General features: G+C 46.3%; 1 protein-coding gene and 1 long non-coding RNA gene across 3 annotated transcripts in view; one reads left to right on the top strand and one right to left on the bottom strand.

The window, feature by feature from the left end:
* Window positions 1-682: 682 nt before the first annotated feature.
* Window positions 683-4,551, bottom strand: LOC110290603. The gene is made up of 3 exons (XR_002377467.1): window positions 4,327-4,551; window positions 2,861-3,007; window positions 683-2,458 (listed from the first exon to the last, which is right to left on the bottom strand). It is a non-coding gene; the product is annotated as an uncharacterized LOC110290603 (long non-coding RNA).
* Window positions 4,552-4,806: 255 nt separating this feature from the next.
* The window catches only part of Lhx8 (LIM homeobox 8), a 23,748-nt gene continuing 12,245 nt past the window's right edge, over window positions 4,807-16,309 (top strand). Inside the window, exons 1-6 of one of the 2 annotated variants that reach the window (XM_021158321.1) lie at window positions 4,807-5,095; window positions 6,934-7,020; window positions 7,209-7,370; window positions 10,635-10,756; window positions 12,817-13,037; window positions 13,546-13,649. In XM_021158321.1, the coding sequence (XP_021013980.1) occupies window positions 5,015-5,095; window positions 6,934-7,020; window positions 7,209-7,370; window positions 10,635-10,756; window positions 12,817-13,037; window positions 13,546-13,649 (777 nt within the window). In that variant the 5' untranslated portion in view covers window positions 4,807-5,014. Of the gene's footprint in view, window positions 5,096-5,276; window positions 5,348-6,933; window positions 7,021-7,208; window positions 7,371-10,634; window positions 10,757-12,816; window positions 13,038-13,545; window positions 13,650-16,309 lie in introns of those variants that run through there. The other variant, XM_021158323.1, reaches the window with a different exon arrangement.

The raw sequence follows: 16,309 nt of genomic DNA, 5'->3' as shown, positions 1-16,309 counted from the left end.
GAAGGGAGAGAGGAGAAAGGGGGGAGACAAGGAACTGGAGGGAAATATTACCTTGGTTACAAGGGCCAAGTCTCCTGTAGTTGAAATCCACATATAAAGTTCTTAACTTTAAAAAATATGGTTTAGAGTTTTGCTGCGGCCACTCATGGCAAACGCATGCTTTTATAAGATCTGTTAAGATATGAAATGACAGAACATGACAGAGAAGTGTTGCTGAGGGAAGGAGCCACAGACACCAATGCTGTGGGCATCCTGCTGGCCACCAGGACAGTCTATTTCCCTTAGCAACCTTTATCAAATTCTGGGAATCAGAGGCTGTCCCTCACAGTACACTGTGCTCCCACTCCAGGCTACAGAAACTCCCTTGGCGCCTGGGCTGCTGCTTTGAGACTGAGCGTGGCTTTCTTGCCACCCTGGCTGAGGCTTAATTCCAATTATGGAACCTGGAGGAATGGAGTCAGGATGGGTAGGGTGACTTGGGTGAAGTATGAGTGTGTGGGGGTGCACCTCCAGGCTTGGGTCTCCACCCTCCCAAACCAGGGAGCTCAAAGCTGGATCGCCTTGGAGAGGGGAGTGCCTAGAACCTGTAAGAAAACTGGAGGGGTGGTGGAGAATATTAGTTGGATTTTTCTCATTTTCCCCGATACACAGGCAGGATCCTACAAAAACAGCAGTCAAGTTTCCGAGGTTCCTGGTTTATTGGTCATGACAAAAGGCACAAAACACCCACGTTTCCAAATCACAGGCGTGCTTTAGATGAGACTATGGGTTTGAGGATGTCACACTGCATAAATGGAGTCTTCCAGGAAGCCCCTTCCATTAGTTTTGGGCTTCCAATGGCCCCCAAGTTCTTTTCTCACTTCATTTCTCTGCTCATTTACTGGGCCCAGGTTTCCTCTGCTTGTGTGCAGGCTCAGTAACCTTAACAGGAGAGCCTGGCTCTCCTACCTCGGATCTCCAGAGTTTATCTTCATAGAGACCTGAAGGCTTCCCACAGAGTCAAGGAGAGCCGCATTGTTCTGCACACCAGGGTACCTAGAGTGTGTGTGTGTGTGTGTGTGTGTGTGTGTGTGTGTGTGTGTATGTGTGTGTGTGCCCTTGAAAGAAAGTCACTCACACACACCCCACCCCCAGGTTCTCAGCCTCAACTAGCAGAAAATCCGCAGATCGGTGTTCAGGCATCCACCTTCTTGGCGACCTTCTCTTTCTAGAATAATCTCACCTCTGTTTTCCCCCTGAGACTGGATCCAGTTTAAGTCTCAAAGTTAGCAAGTTTCACCCTCTGTGCCACAGAGTGCAGAAGCAGATTCCTAGCCTCCGGCTTTTAGCAACAAAACAAAACAAAACCTCTGGACGCTCTCTTTTCTCCACTTTCCAGACTCCGATGAGCACACGAAGTGGGCAACAATCCAAAGTGTCTTGCATGCAGTTTCAGGGTGATCAAAACTGAGCGTTCACATCAGGGACATTGACAGTTCCTTCTTGGGAGCCAAGGTCACACATTACCCTAGTGCAGCAGATAATCCTTGGGTTACATTACCGCCCAGAATCCTTGGGTCGACTGTGCAGAGGCGCGGTACTAGGAAGTGAATCTCTCCGGTCTTGGGTTGGAGAAAGTGCCAAGCTAGACTTTGGTCAGGACACTGTAGCTACTTCACTTAGGCTTCTCCCCAGGTTCCAGCCCTGTCTAGACTAGGATTTTGTGAGTCCTTGCCAGCCCTCTGGAGGATCGCAACTCCAGAGAGGGCAACATTAGAAGCTGAGAACCAGAGTATGACCTGCCTTTTGCTCAAGTTCCGGGATAAGTCCCTTCAAAAGTGTAGTTAGCACAAGGAGCTCAGAAGCGCAGAGTTCAATAGTTAAATTGGCGGGGACTTTCACTACAGTAATAATTTTCTAATTCGGATCTATTGCTTTTAAATATCGAACTCCAGAGACCTCTGTCAATGCAGCCTTTTTCTGCCCCATTGATGCTTGATGTTCATAAACGGCTCCTGCCTTTCGAGCAGAGTGTGAAAATACCATTTTATGCCTTTGATAGGAATCGCCAAGGAGGAGGAGAAGGGTAATTAGAAGACTGCAGATTTCGCAGCAGCTCGCCGTCCAATTAGGAAGCTCTTCGCCAAGGTGGAAGCTCTGAGTGTCGGGTAGATTCTTTCTTGGATCCTAGACGAAGGCCTGGCTCAACGGGCTCCAGACCCTTTCCTGCACCCCACCCCAAGGGTTTAGCAGGGCACACTTAGTGCCTCCGAACTTGCAAGCGAGCCGCACAGCCCCGGAACAGACATAGTTTTCTTTCCTACCCCATTCAATCCTTGGAGAGAGCCAGGAAATCCACGGTGTTGGCAGACCTCTTAGTGGGCCTTCCTCTCTGGTTTTCATTTGATGAACAGTGGCTTCTAGAAATTTCAGTCCAATAGGAAGGCACCAACAAGGCACGGCCGATTTATTTTCCCACCTACAGACAAGCAAGATAATATATATATACATTTTTACTGTGTTTCGTTCAAAATTGATCTCAATTGGCTTGCGGAGGCCAAAACTCTCATTCTGATTTTTTTTTTTTTTAAGAAAAGTGCTTTGTAAATTTTACCTCAAACACTTAAACTTGGAAAGAGCAGAAGGCGAACTTTTTCTCTGTCCGATCCGAGGAACAGCGAGCTCTAGTTTGCCTGCAGGCAAGGAGAAGCTAAACATTTTTTAGGCAAGTGGTATACGCAGGGTCAGAAGGTCATTAGGCCCAAGACCCCGCAACTCAGCCTTGACTTTCCCAGTAAAAACTTTCACTTTCTGCTCCGCCCCATCTCCAGCCCAAACCCCAAGCCAAAGCCTCGGTGGCCAGGACAGGGAACGCACTTACCACGGGGTAACCCCTGGAGCGTGCTGGACACAGGCAATTATGCCGCTGGTGAGGTCTCAGTCCCGCCGGGCGCCGGGAGCAGGGCGGACGCCAGACCAGCCCTTTAGACTCCAGTCTGAGGTCCTCCTTCTCTAAGCCCGGAAGCCTCTAAAAAAGAATCATTTCCTCCACTTATGCAGAGATAGGAGCTCTCAGATCAAGATTAGTATGTTGAAAACCTGATTGAGAGCAGCCTGATTAGGCGAGAGTGGGTGGAAAGGCGGCGTACACGACGGCGCCCCCTCCCTATGTCCCCCAAACAGCTCTAGCACGCTGGGCTCTCCAGTTGACCAGCACAGACCATTCTCGCTAGCAGGCAAAGGGAACTTCAGAGTTACATTGCAATCCTTTAGCACAAAAGACTGTAAGTAATTCTCCAAGCTAGACTCTAGTTTTAGTTCCTCATCCAGGGAGTCGGTCCAACGCCCGACCTGCTGGAGCCAGCATTCCGCACCAGTCTCTCTCTCTCTCTCTCTCTCTCTCTCTCTCTCTCTCTCTCTCTCTCTCTCTCTCTCTCCTCTCATCTCTGATCAGAATCGTATGGAAAATACTTTATTATGTGGATTCCCTTACCCACTCCTGATTTTCGCTTTTGACGAAAATCAGCAGCAGAAGCAGCAGCAGCAGCAGCAGCAACAACAACAACCACTATTTAGCTTTTCAGGCAGCCGGTCCAAACCTCCACCATTCTATGCTTTACCAGAACACAGTCTATTCTTAAATCTCAGGTCCCTCATACTCCACGCTAAATTTAAATGGAGATCTCCTGATGGGCATCGGCCAGAGGGTGCTAATATGAAAGTGTATATAATGGCTGAAAAGGAGAGCCGAGATGTTCAAACGTCCTCTGTGTTTAAGGAGGAAAGGGGCAATCAAAGAAAACCCAAACTCCTAATCCCTGCCCACCCCAAGGCTCATTTTGTCCAGAGAAAGTGTGGTTAGCATTAGGTGCTGCTGGCCCCTCCACTAGCCCCTGATGGCTGGTCTGGGTTCTTCTCCCACTAAAATAAGACAAGGGAGTAAGATTGCTTGTCCTTGTGTTTCACTACGTATATTTCTGTCTAACTAAGGAAACAAAGCGTGGTTTTGTTACAAGGCTTGAGAAACTGACTCCAGGATGTTCTTATATCACTTAAATCCCAAACGTTTCTCTTTTGCTTATCTAAAGGGACAAATAAGAAATAAAAGTAATTTTTAAAAATAACTTCTTACAAAAATTTTCTTCTATAAACAAAGTGAGACCTCATAAACAAACAAACAAAAAAACCTCACACTTTCCAATTCAGATAAAAATTATCTCTACCCTACTCACATTCAAGCGTTCACACTTAAGCACGGGAATGTGGAGTGCGCAGCAGCCCAGGACTCGTCTATCTGTGGCATACGGTTTGTCTAGAATTAAAGAAAATAAAAAATCGGTAACATACTTTCGTTTTTCTTGTATCCTTGATTTCAAATCTAGTCGTTCGTTTGTCCCTTCAATATCTTAACGGGAAAACCTTTCGAAAATGTAGAGAGAAATATTGGTGAGGATTAGGGAGACCTAAGACCTGGGAATCCAGGAGACCTCCGCTTTCCCTCCGTGCGCCGCTGAAAGAGCTGTAACCGGAATCTTTGTTTAGGTTTTGGCTGGGGAGCGAGAACTTAAAAACAAGTCAGACGCAGAAAGCGTATTCTTAAAAAGAAAAAAAAAAGTCAAGTTAACGGGCATCCGCGTTCCCCCCACCTTTAACACTGAACTCAGGGTAAGTTGTCTGGTGCAGATAAAGATCTTAACATGTAGAGAAGGCGGGTTTTTCATAAGGAGGTGAGGCTGTCCCTTAAGGAAAAGACTTTCCCCCACACCCCCTCCTCTCTGCGAGGTTCCACCCTCTGGAAAACACTTCTTTTCCTGGAGGGACAGGCCTTAGTGTGGCTGAGAGAGGAGTCTTAAGAACAGTGGGTCAGAGAGTGGCTACGGTCACCGTGGCCTTTTTGGAACGAGACACACTGGTGGCATCGCTGTCCTGTCTGTTAGCTTTCCTTGGCCTTTGGGGGCGGAGGAGGGGACACTGCGGACACCCACAGCCTCTGACCCTCTGGAGCTGGTATGTGACGAGCAGCGCCTGCGGGGCCATGTATTGGAAGAGCGATCAGATGTTTGTGTGTAAACTGGAGGGAAAGGACGTGCCGGAGCTGGCGGTTCCCCGCGAGAAGGTAAGCGAGCCTTCACCGGGCGGGATCTGTTGAATAGGAGTTTCCTTGAGAGAAGAGAGTTGTCCTGCTCCTAAACCAGGCTGGGAAACTACCTGTCACTGCCTCGTCTCCAGACCTGACAATTTTTTTTTATTACGTAGTAGCGTTAGGTAGTAATCACTGCGTCCCCTCCCCACGGGCTCACTTAACCTGAGGCATGGACACTCTAATTTGGGAGACGAAGCCTGGAGCCTAAGACGCTCACGGGGCAACGTGAGTTCTGCTTTTATTCTTTCTATGTGACCTGCTGTTCGCGGCAGTCTGGGGCAGGGGCCGGGGGTCTAGGTGTTTGTCTCATGGCACCAGATACCAATGGCTGCGCTCTGCTGAACGCTGGCTCTTGCCAGGGATAAGGTGCAAGTGGGGCTTGAGACCCGGCGGCGACAGACCTGGGGACTTGGGTCTTCCAGAGCCCGCCCGCTCTTAGAACCGGTCAAAAGAACGATTTCATTGGAAATACCAAAGGGGCAAACTTCGCAGTACGAGGCTAACCTAACGGGGAGACCTGGCAAGCTGTCACCTACTCCGGAGGCACGACCCGTGGGTGCTCGCATTTTATGGTGGAACCCAGTTCCTAAACTGTTGGAGAGCGGGGCTGGTGTGGGGGGTATCGGCTGGACACGGGCAGGTACTGCTGGCTTCGTGTTTGTCTGATGGTTGCGGGTAGAGTTTTTGCCCGGATGCTTTCTGTCCGCGAGGACGCGCCCGGGAGCAGCTGCGCTGGGGATGCCCAGGCGTGCGGCCCCTGGCCCACCTGGAGCTTTCGGAAGACAGAGGAAAAGGAGACAAAGGGACGCAAAAGCGAGGGGTGTGGGCTGTTGGAATCCGCGGACCCACTAGCCCTATACTAGACTTCTCAGAGAGACTGCATTCGTTTATAGAACAAAACTGAAAGTGCAGCCAGGGCTTGGGGACACTTGAGCGACGCGTCCGCGTGCTCTAAAATATTCTGACCCGCATTGGGTGAGGTTTTGTTTTTTTTTTTAATGGAACAAATTAAATTCAGCTGGATATTTCCATTATTCGGCTCGCTTTTGCACTGGTTAAAAATAATCCTTTAGTAGCTAAAATGTTGACTTACTGAGCACTAAGTGGCAATTCACACCTTAAAGAAACCAGTGTAAATCGCTTACGGTTCTAATTGCTTCAAGTTTACCAAAGAGCTGCTGGCTCCGTTTAATCTGAAGCATTTTCATTCAAATTGTCGGAACAAACACCAGGCTTCTTAAATCCCACTGTAATTAGCTTTCAAGTATCCGATTAAACCTCTTCACCTTTTGGGCTATCCTATTCAAAAAGCCCCCCCTTTAAAAAATATATGTGTGTCTTGCTCTTTTAATTGAGGTTATTAAAGAAATCAAGTTTCTCTCCCCACCCCCTCCTCAGTCATCTTTTCTTCTCTCTCACTCCACCTCCCCCCCGCCCCGTGCCCCCTTTAGCCGGGTGTTCCCCGCTCCCGGGTGATTGACGTCTAGAAAGCAATCGCTTTGTGCACCGAGGCCGGTTATTAGCTGGGTACCCCCGGTGGGGGGCGGGGGCCGGCGCGCCGGGGTGAGCGCAGGGCTCGAGCTCGGAGCAGCGGCCGCGCAGTCGTCGAGTCGCCCGCTGGCGGCGGCGGCCCAGGGAGGCTGCGCGCTGGCCGGCCAGCTGCGCCGGGGCTCAGGTGCCGGCGCTTGCACGCGCCGCCCTCGTGCGCGCCCTTCAAGAGCCCGGTGGGGCCCCGGCCGCCGGGCGCCGCGTGCTCGCCGCGGGCTCCTGACCGCTGTCTCCCTCCCTGCCTTCCCGCTCTCGCGGCGCAGTGCCCCGGGCTCATGTCGGAGGAGTGCGGGCGGCCTGCAGCCCTGGCGGCCGGGAGGACCCGCAAAGGCGCTGGGGAAGAAGGACTGGTGAGTGGGGTGGCGACCCGAGTGGGGACCCCCAGCTCCCTGGGCGGGGCGGGGCGCGGGGCTCCAGGGGTCCTGCTGGTCTGGGAATCCCACAGTGCGGATGGGGAAGGCTGGGGACGGAGGACAGTCCTTGGGCTGCCCCGTGGGGAGGTGGGACGTGAAAGGCCAGTGCTCGGCTGTTCCTGCAGGTGAATCCCGAGGGAGCCGGGGACGAGGACTCCTGCTCCTCCTCGGCCCCGCTTTCCCCGTCGTCCTCGCCCCAGTCCATGGCCTCGGGCTCCGTGTGCCCGCCAGGCAAGTGTGTGTGCAGCAGCTGCGGCCTGGAGATTGTGGACAAATACCTCCTCAAGGTAGGATGGTGAGCCCCGACGGAGTCAGTGTGAAGGTCGGGGGGAAGTGCCCCACCTCGTGTCAACCTCTCAGCATATTAGTCCACCACTCTTAAGGCCCACAGCGAGAAGTATGATATGGAACTATCGGATTTTCCTTATTGTGAAAGTCTAGGGATAGGGTCTACAGTGTAAATGAGGGTTCCCCAACCCCACCCCGAATGTACGGAGGACTCGGTCACCAACAGCAAAAAAAGGACTTGAGGAACCAGCACCCATTCTGGGACAGCTACCAGATGCCTAGGCTTTTGTTTGTTTTCCAAGCCTAGACTTTTGCTTACTTAAAAATCCCGTACTCTGCAAACTGGTCCCTCCTCTCCAATACACCCGTGCTGCTGTCTACAGAGACTAGTCCCAGTTCCGTGTGTTATTCCCTCTCACAGCGGCTCCTTCTGTAACTAAAAACACTTTAAAGATGTTTAGTTTTGAACTGTTACTGTCATCGCGGTCATAGGTTTATTTACCGGTACCTGGAACCTTCCCAAAGCAAAAGTTTATATAAAGCTTTAGAAGCCATTTCGGTACCTCCTAGATCTTGCTAAGCACAGTGATGTTATGTCCTACCAGGGCTTGGGGGCGGGGAGGGGGGCAGTCTAGCTGTAAAGTTTGGTGCACATATAAAACCCTCAGCTGAAGTGTTTCACGGGGTGGTTTCAGAGTTGACTGTCTTAATTTGGTTTAACTTTCTCTTAGACTCTTTCACTGGGGGTGGGAGGTTTTGCAGTTGAGATTCTGGCAGGCTGCAGTTACCCGTGTCCTGTCAGGCAGGATCTTGGTCCCCTGTGTGTCTTAATCTGAACACATTGGATTTCCAACTTCAATAGCTTTTAAAAACCACTATGTAAAACAATGCTTTCCAATATACTAAATTAGTTGCAAACCAGTTCACTTTCTGTCCCCCTCCTTGAGCTTCAGTTTTCAGAAGGATTAATTACAGAGAATAAAAGATCAAAACGTGAATTAGTGGGTTTCGTTAACTTAATGTCAACATTCAAAGGCTGCTTTCTGGGTGGAACGTGAATATTACTTCCTGGAGCCCAGATAAAACACGGAAAGAGGCTTGAGTGAAAACATTTTCTAATGTTTTTATTTGATTCTTGAAGCTGGAAAATTAACCTGGCTTTCTCTTTAAATCTGCATTCTTAAAATCCCATTTCCCATTTCGCTTCGTCCACAAAACCATGCACTGAGTCAACACAGCTTCTTGTTTGAAACAAAGTTCTCAGTGACTACCAGAACCTGGAGCAGTGTTTCTGGACCCGACTTAAGAAAATTTCAACATTTCACAGCAGAGATGTAGAAAATAACTACACAGTAAGATGTATTGTCTGAATTCTGCCTCAGACACTAGCATTGACCTTGTATAATTTTACACATTGTTCATGCTTGTCTTCATATTATATAAAAATTGTGTGTCTATGTGGTTCTGTAAAGTTTTCTTTTGTAATTGGACAGGAGTCTACCTAGGAAAGTTTTCTACACACAATCATATTCTACTAGGATTTATAAGTTAACTGAAATTTTCTACCATACAATCATTTAAGCACTCTGAACTCTCAGCATGCCTACCCCAAGCTGAAGGGCTAGCTCCTTATTAAGTTTGAATCTAAACTTCTCACTGGTAGCAAATATTTGACCCAGTATAGATGTAGCTTTTGAGGTTATGAAAAAAAAAAAAATACCAGCCTGTGGAGCAGCCGCACAATGTCAGACAAAAGAGTCAGCTGTGGTTGTTGCCCTCTACAGTCCTGTCCTAACCTAGCCTGGTGTGGAGCCATATTGGATTGATGCTAGTTCAGCAAAAGTTTCCAGAACCTTCCCAGAGTTCCCCCCACCCACCCTCCTTATTCCCTGGCAAGGACTGGGAATGTTAAGCAGCTCTCTTCTCTTTTTCAAAAGAAACCTTGAGGAAAGGTGTCAAGCCAGGCCTGAGGTCTGGCGCATGTAGAGCTAGAGAGAGGCTCCAGCCTCTGTTTTAAAGCCTTGTTTTAGAAAACAAAACAAAAGCCTGGTGTGATGGGAAGAAGGCCTCCAGTGGTGGATGCTCCAGATGCTTGGACTGAATACAGCTTAGGGGAAAACGTGAGGAAGATACATCTCTGCTTCCAGGAAGTATTCTGTTTGGTTAATGTCTTTTTATTCTATTTTAATCCAAGTAACTATTTTTATCTAGTGAACAGATAGTTCTTTCGAAGAAAGACCCAAACTTAAATTTTCATCAGAAATTAAACATTGCTTCGGGAAGAGGTTCATAAGTAGTTAGAAATCACAGTGTTTCCTTCAGAGTATCATTTATATCTTCCTCCTGTCAGTAAAACACCCTGGCTGCTAGCGTGAAAGTACAAACCTACTTAGTCCCAGTCTGCTGATCAACACACTCCAGGATCCGCATTGCAGGCCAGCACAGCTGGACATACATCTCCACTGGGGGGACTGAACTGCAGTGTTTAGGGGGATAACCTTCAGGTAACCTCAGTGGTCATTTGTTTTGTTCCCATGTCAAAGTCTAGAGTGCCCTACTTGATTAAATACCACTGTCTCACTACTTGAAGTACAAGTAAACATATTTCCTGGGTGCATTTAAAACCACCTTAATCTGCTATCTTTCTTTCTCCAGAAGCTCAGTCATTCCTTGGGCTAGCAACATCCCCTCCTCCTGGGCACTTTGCTCTCTGTAGCTGTATATGTTAGGGGAGGAGGCACAGCATCCTTGCACTCTACCTTAGGAAGGTCTGATGTATAAGGGAAGGGTATTGCCTGCTTTCTCTATTGGGGTGTTTTACAAATCTATTCTCTGTCTTTGTTGTTCCTACTGATGGGTTGCACAGTTCACAGCTGTTTGCCCAAACTGTAGGTCAAAAGGTTTGTCTTGACTTCCGTGTAACTACCAGGTTATAGAAAGGATTAGAGTAAGGACAGAAACAGAACCCGTATATATGACTCTAGACTAAACATTTTCTCTCAGGTTTTCTCAGAGAGGAAGGGAGAGAGAAAATGAATATGGAAGAAAACCCAAATCCTTCAGAAGCATGTAAAAACAAAACCAAGCTTGAACTGTGGCCTAGAGGAGTCTGGGTTCTTGTTGGAGTCTAGAAGAGACTATAGCCGGATGCATGCTCATGTCAAGGGTGCTGTTTGGGTGGAGGCATTCAGAGCGTTCAGAGCGTGGCTGGGGCTCAGAAGGCAGTGTGGACCGGGCTGCTCACCCTCACTCTCCCCTTGCAGGTGAATGACTTATGCTGGCATGTCCGCTGTCTCTCCTGCAGTGTCTGCAGAACATCCCTGGGAAGGCACACGAGCTGCTACATTAAGGATAAAGACATTTTCTGTAAACTCGATTACTTCAGGTATATTGCCAAGTTCTCCTTTTAATAAACACCCCCCAAGACCATTATTTTAAAAACGACTTTTGTAACAGGGCCTTTTGCATACAGTTTGATTACTCAAGGGCAATTTTTAGGATATATTTCAAATTATTCCTTTCTAGATCAGATCTTGCTACATAGCCTAGGTTGGCCTTCAACTCAGGATCGTCCTGTGTTGGCCCTCTCAGGTGCTGAGATTAGAGGTTTCAAGCATCAGGGTCAACCTCTTAATTTCGGGGGATGGAGTATAATTTGTACTAAAACTAAATTAATGTTAGTTTGCTTCCTTTAGGAATTGTCTAAATAAAACTTCATATTGGGTTGTTTTCCCAAACTAGAGGGCGAAAGTTTGGGGCATTCAAAACAGAGACTCGTGGGGTCTGCCGTAAAGGATGAGACACTCAGTGGCTGCGGTGCCTCTTGTTTAAAGTCAGTGGTGGAGTGGGATGAAATCATCATGCAAGAACTGATGCTGGTCACAAACAAGGTGCCAGGCGTTTGGATGCTATAATCAGCTACACTATTATTCAAAGGACAAACTAATCAACTGTCATAAATACAGCAAACTGAGTTACTCTGCCAGAGGTCGAGCCAGAGGCCGAACCTTCATTCTGCTCTTCGCCTTTGGGTTACGAGACTATCTTTGTACAAGATATTAAACGTTACAATTCTCACAGGGATCTCCCCGTGGCTGTTTGCGTCAGGTGTGTCCCAGGATGCACTGCTCTGTGGAGAGTTGTGTGAACGTGATCATAAGCACTGCTTTAGCTGTGGTCATGTCTCTTCTTTGTCTGCGTTCCGAAATGAGAAAAAGTTCACTGCAAAGCTCTGTCTAGCAGGACTTTGCTAGACAGTCTGCTAATTGTGGTGTAGATGAGGTTTCAAAGACTTCTATCAGAGTTCTATATGATTGCAGCTTAGAGCACGGCTTTGTAGTATCCAGTCTATCTTATAAAATCAAATGGTCTTTAAAATTACTAAAAATGTACAGTTCTTGCCAGAGCTGCTTTCCATTTTAAAAGCGTTAGTAACAATTGCTTCCTCTTCAACTTACAGTGTGCTGAGTTTACTTTTTTATATTAAACACCCTTTGAAAAATTTTTGATTCTTTTTAAAGATTCATTAAAAATCCATTTCTTTCGGGTTTTGGATTTTTTGGTATATGTTCTGAAGTTCATTTTTAGAATTTAATGCTCCAATTAATTTGGCAATACTTTAAAAAATGGTTCCCGGGTAGATACAGGCAGATATGCTAACCTTGTCCACCAGTGACTGAGTTGGGAGACAGAGCAGGGCATATGATCACTAATACTGGGAGCATAAAAATTCCCTTCTGCTCTTGTGTCTTGCTAAGAATGCCTACAGATGTTTCTGGAAGTTTTAGACTCCATTTCCACACTTCTGTGGCAGGCGAAGTGGCCATTTGTCATGGCTGGGAAGCCTCTGAATTTTAGCTCCTCGCTCCAGAGGGTGAGGAATATAGATTCTGTACATTCTCTGATAATTTCCAATTTAAATATGTTAGCACTAGTTGCTACCCCGAATCATCTCAGCTTGATTTTGTGTTTGTTTTGTTTCTGGCACTGGGGACTAAACCCAGTGTGCATTATTAAGTACACACCCGACCATGAGCTAGGCTCATCCCCTCAACTGGATTTTAGTCATTGTTTCTATTTTGGGTTACCATATTTTTATCCTTCAAGGTTTTCAACCTGGAGTGTGTATGAGTGAGTGTGCGTGTATATCTGGAATCTCTAGAAAACCTGTAAATGCCTTAATGGTTGACACAATGTAAGGGCTGTTGAGACTACTATTTCATGTATTTTAGAAAAAAAAAATCTGAAAACTTTTGAAGCGTTGTTTTTAAGAAAGATTTGAATTGGGACCATGTCTCAACTGCTTCCCATATTGATATTAAGAGGAATTCATTCTTGTTTCACTTTTAAAATACTTAACTTAGATAATTCCAATACAGCACGATGATGTGTTTGTTTGAGGTCAGCCCGGAAAAATACCTCACCATGCCTCCTTCCTGTGTCCAGACGGTATGGGACCCGCTGTTCCCGCTGTGGCAGGCACATCCACTCGACTGACTGGGTCCGCAGGGCCAAGGGCAACGTGTATCACCTGGCCTGCTTTGCCTGCTTTTCTTGCAAGAGGCAACTGTCCACAGGAGAGGAGTTCGCCTTGGTGGAGGAGAAGGTCCTCTGTAGAGTGCACTTTGACTGCATGCTGGACAATCTAAAGAGAGAAGTGGAGAACGGTGAGCGAGGAGCACAATTTCAGTCTTTCAGGATGGGGAGCGAGGAGATTAAACCTGACTTCACCCCAGGGCAGTTCTAATGCATTATTTTATACAGGGAACAATGATGGTAAAGTTAGCATCGTTGCCAGCAAAAGACTCCAGCTGTTGGTTTACAGCCAAAGCGTGGCCTCAAAGCTAGTTCTACATCCACACTATAGTCTCAGGCAGCAGCCTAGAGTTTGGGTTCAGCCTTTATTTTCTATGCATAGATATATACTTTTTTAAAATTATTTTTATAGAGATATATACTTTTAATTTACTGCATTTGGGGTAGATTGCACAAGGCTATAAGTACTGTCTCTTATAGTCTATTTGCAGCAAGTTTTTCTTTAAAAAAAAAAAAAGCTTTACCAATTTAAAAGATGCATGGTGCATTGCAAGAGGCCAAGGTGTGTGAGGAAACTGGCTGTATAGAAGTATAGATCCATCTGAGCTACCAACTAGATGGTTTGTTTTCAAAATGCAGGTAATGGGATTACTGTGGAAGGAGCCCTTCTCACAGAGCAAGACGTCAATCATCCAAAGCCAGCCAAAAGAGCTCGGACCAGCTTCACAGCCGATCAGCTCCAGGTAGACGTGGCAATGCATTTGTGATTTTTTTGAAGCCCTTTCCCCACAAAAGAAAACAGACCTAAAGAAAAATTAAAAAGCAACCTCCATGCTGCCGGAAAATACTGTTTTCTAAAAGGTTGTAGTATACTTTTTTAAAAGATATAACTTTTCTATCTTTTATATATCCACGAGAGTGTTAATGTGTACTTAGCTGCCTTGAAAGGTCATGGGGTGCAGTCTAGTCAGTAGTTTGGTGTCCTTCAGGTCTTTTGATGTCAACATCAAATGGGGGCACAGTGTTGGTCTATTCCGGCTTCCACGAGCTCAGTCTAAGGCAGACATTTTTGATACAACAGAAGATGACTGTATGGAGACTCAGCTGAAAGAGGCAGCATCCAGGGCTGTGGGGCTCCAATGTGTTGCCATTTAACTAAATGACATGTTGCTTAATATATAGAATTGCACGAAGTTTGTCTAGAAAAGACCAGAGTCTGCCCAGCACAGACAGGAATCTACGGTTGACACCAGTCATAAAGGGATGGAGGTGGCATTTTCTTCTCTGTGCTAAGGTTGACTCTGCCCTTGAAAACAGAGGAAGGAACTTCCTTATCAGAGCTGTGCTGGCTATGGGCATTACCTCATCTTTGAAAACTGTCAAGGAATATACCCCTTGCTTTGGATTTAAGTCTACATATGATGAGTCTTTCTGGCTTTTTCTATTTTCTTTTGAATCATGTTTTCTAGAAGATCAGCATGGCTGAGGTATTTGATTTGTGTTTAGATAAATAATTTACTGCACCTCTTCCAGGGACTGTATATTTAGCATCAACTTCGGCTCAGGACTGAAGGCAATTGTGTCTTGTTAACAAATAAAGGAAAAACCACTTCTAGTAGTCAGAGACTGGCCAGCATTTCAGACCTCTATAGCAGAAATGTTTCAGGAGTGGTATTTAAAGAATGATTTGAGGGGTAACCTGGATGTGACCAGTGTTCTAAAAGAATTTGGCGGTAGACCAGACTCAGATTATTAAAATCTAGATCCATTAAGGAAAAAACCTCCAAGGACACAATTACTTTTATTAATTAGATATTAAGTCTTTGACCAGTGAGTAAGACATGAAAAATGAGAGAATTGAGAGATTTCGTTTCCCTTGAGCTGTGTTCCTCTGCTGCTCCCTGGAGCGCTGGAGAAAATCACAGACAGCCTGGGTTTGAATTCTTATCCGAGCTTTGCAGTCTGAACAGGTGGGCTGGGTTAGACAGAGTGGCTAAGAGACAAATATCGTATTGAAAGTGCCTCAGAGACTTGGCCGTGACTTTGACAATTACAAGCTTCATAATTTGGATGTGAAAATTCCTTCTTAAAATTATAACTGTGGAAGTTTGAAGTCATGGCAGGTATCTATACAATCTCCTGTGGGAAGATAGTTACAGAAAAAAAAATGTGATTATTTGCGGAGGTTTATGCGGGCCAAGTCCTGTCCATATCATCTTTGTCTCCTCACCTATTCCAACAAGTCCTCCGTGTAGTCAGCCTCTCCAAGGGCACATCGAGGCAATCTGCCACTGAAGGGAATAGCAGAAAAAAGGCTCGGATGTGCCCAACCTCTGTGCTTTTCATGTGGTTTTGCCTCCCAGGAGGCCATGTGCTTCACCAGAACACAGCAAAACAGAGAAGAGAAATCTTGAATTTTACAGACAGGCTTACAATAACAACTTGCGTTGTTCACAAAATACTTAAACCATGCATTGCTATATAAGAACATGGCTCAAACCATAAGCTTTAAAAAACGGATCAGAGTGAGTTCTAAAAGTGAAAGCACGGTCTCAACTATTCAGCATTCAGTGGCATTGATCCTACACCCGAGACTAGAGAACAAGAAAGCCCGAATAGCCACAGATAATAAACAAACAAGAAAACCCAAGTCATTTCCTTTCACCAGATTATCTGATAAAAAAAAAAGTATGATAATCACCTTGTCAAATTGTCTCAATTTTGAGAAAACTGAATGTATTCAAATATTGAATTCAACAAAATAATAATAAAAAAAAATCACCCATGAAAACTGGTCTGAGACTGGCCATGCTTGCTTTGGACAGAGGAGTGTTCACATAGGGTAACTAAAGAAATTCCCCAAATTCCATGTCAGAGTCTCATAGGAAGAAAAGCTTCCAGATCAGAGGGGTATGGCTACAGTTGTATCTCAAACATGGGATACAGATGTATCATAAGCACAAGGAGGACACTTAAATTCCTGCTTGTGCCATGGTTCACTCCCAACAGCCAGCCATGTCCGGATCAAACATGCCAACCTGGTTGGCTCCTCCTCGGGTGTACTTTTGCTATCATTGTTCAGATGCTGGTACACACACTGTGACTTTCCTGGATCTTGGCTTAGTGATGACGCCACTGGGCTTTGCCTTGATCGTCCCCAGACAGCCCCCACTGGGCCTGGGAGTGGTTTGTAGTTGCTTGGGCATCTGCCAAATAGGGAAGCTACATAGAATTTAAAGGTCTTGGTTTTCTTTTCTTCTTTTTTCCTTCCTCCCTCCTTCCCTCTGTCTCTCCCCCTTTCTTTCTTTCTTCTTTTTCTTTTCTCTTTCCTTTCTTTCTTTCTTTCTTTCTTTCTTTCTTTCTTTCTTTCCTTCTTTCCTTCCTTCCTTCCTTCCCTCCCTCC

Source organism: Mus caroli, chromosome 3 (assembly GCF_900094665.2).
Source record: "Mus caroli chromosome 3, CAROLI_EIJ_v1.1, whole genome shotgun sequence".
Classification (NCBI taxonomy): domain Eukaryota; kingdom Metazoa; phylum Chordata; class Mammalia; order Rodentia; family Muridae; genus Mus; species Mus caroli.
The sequence above is the reverse complement of the archived record's forward strand: the minus strand, read 5'-3'. Positions and strand labels throughout refer to the sequence as shown.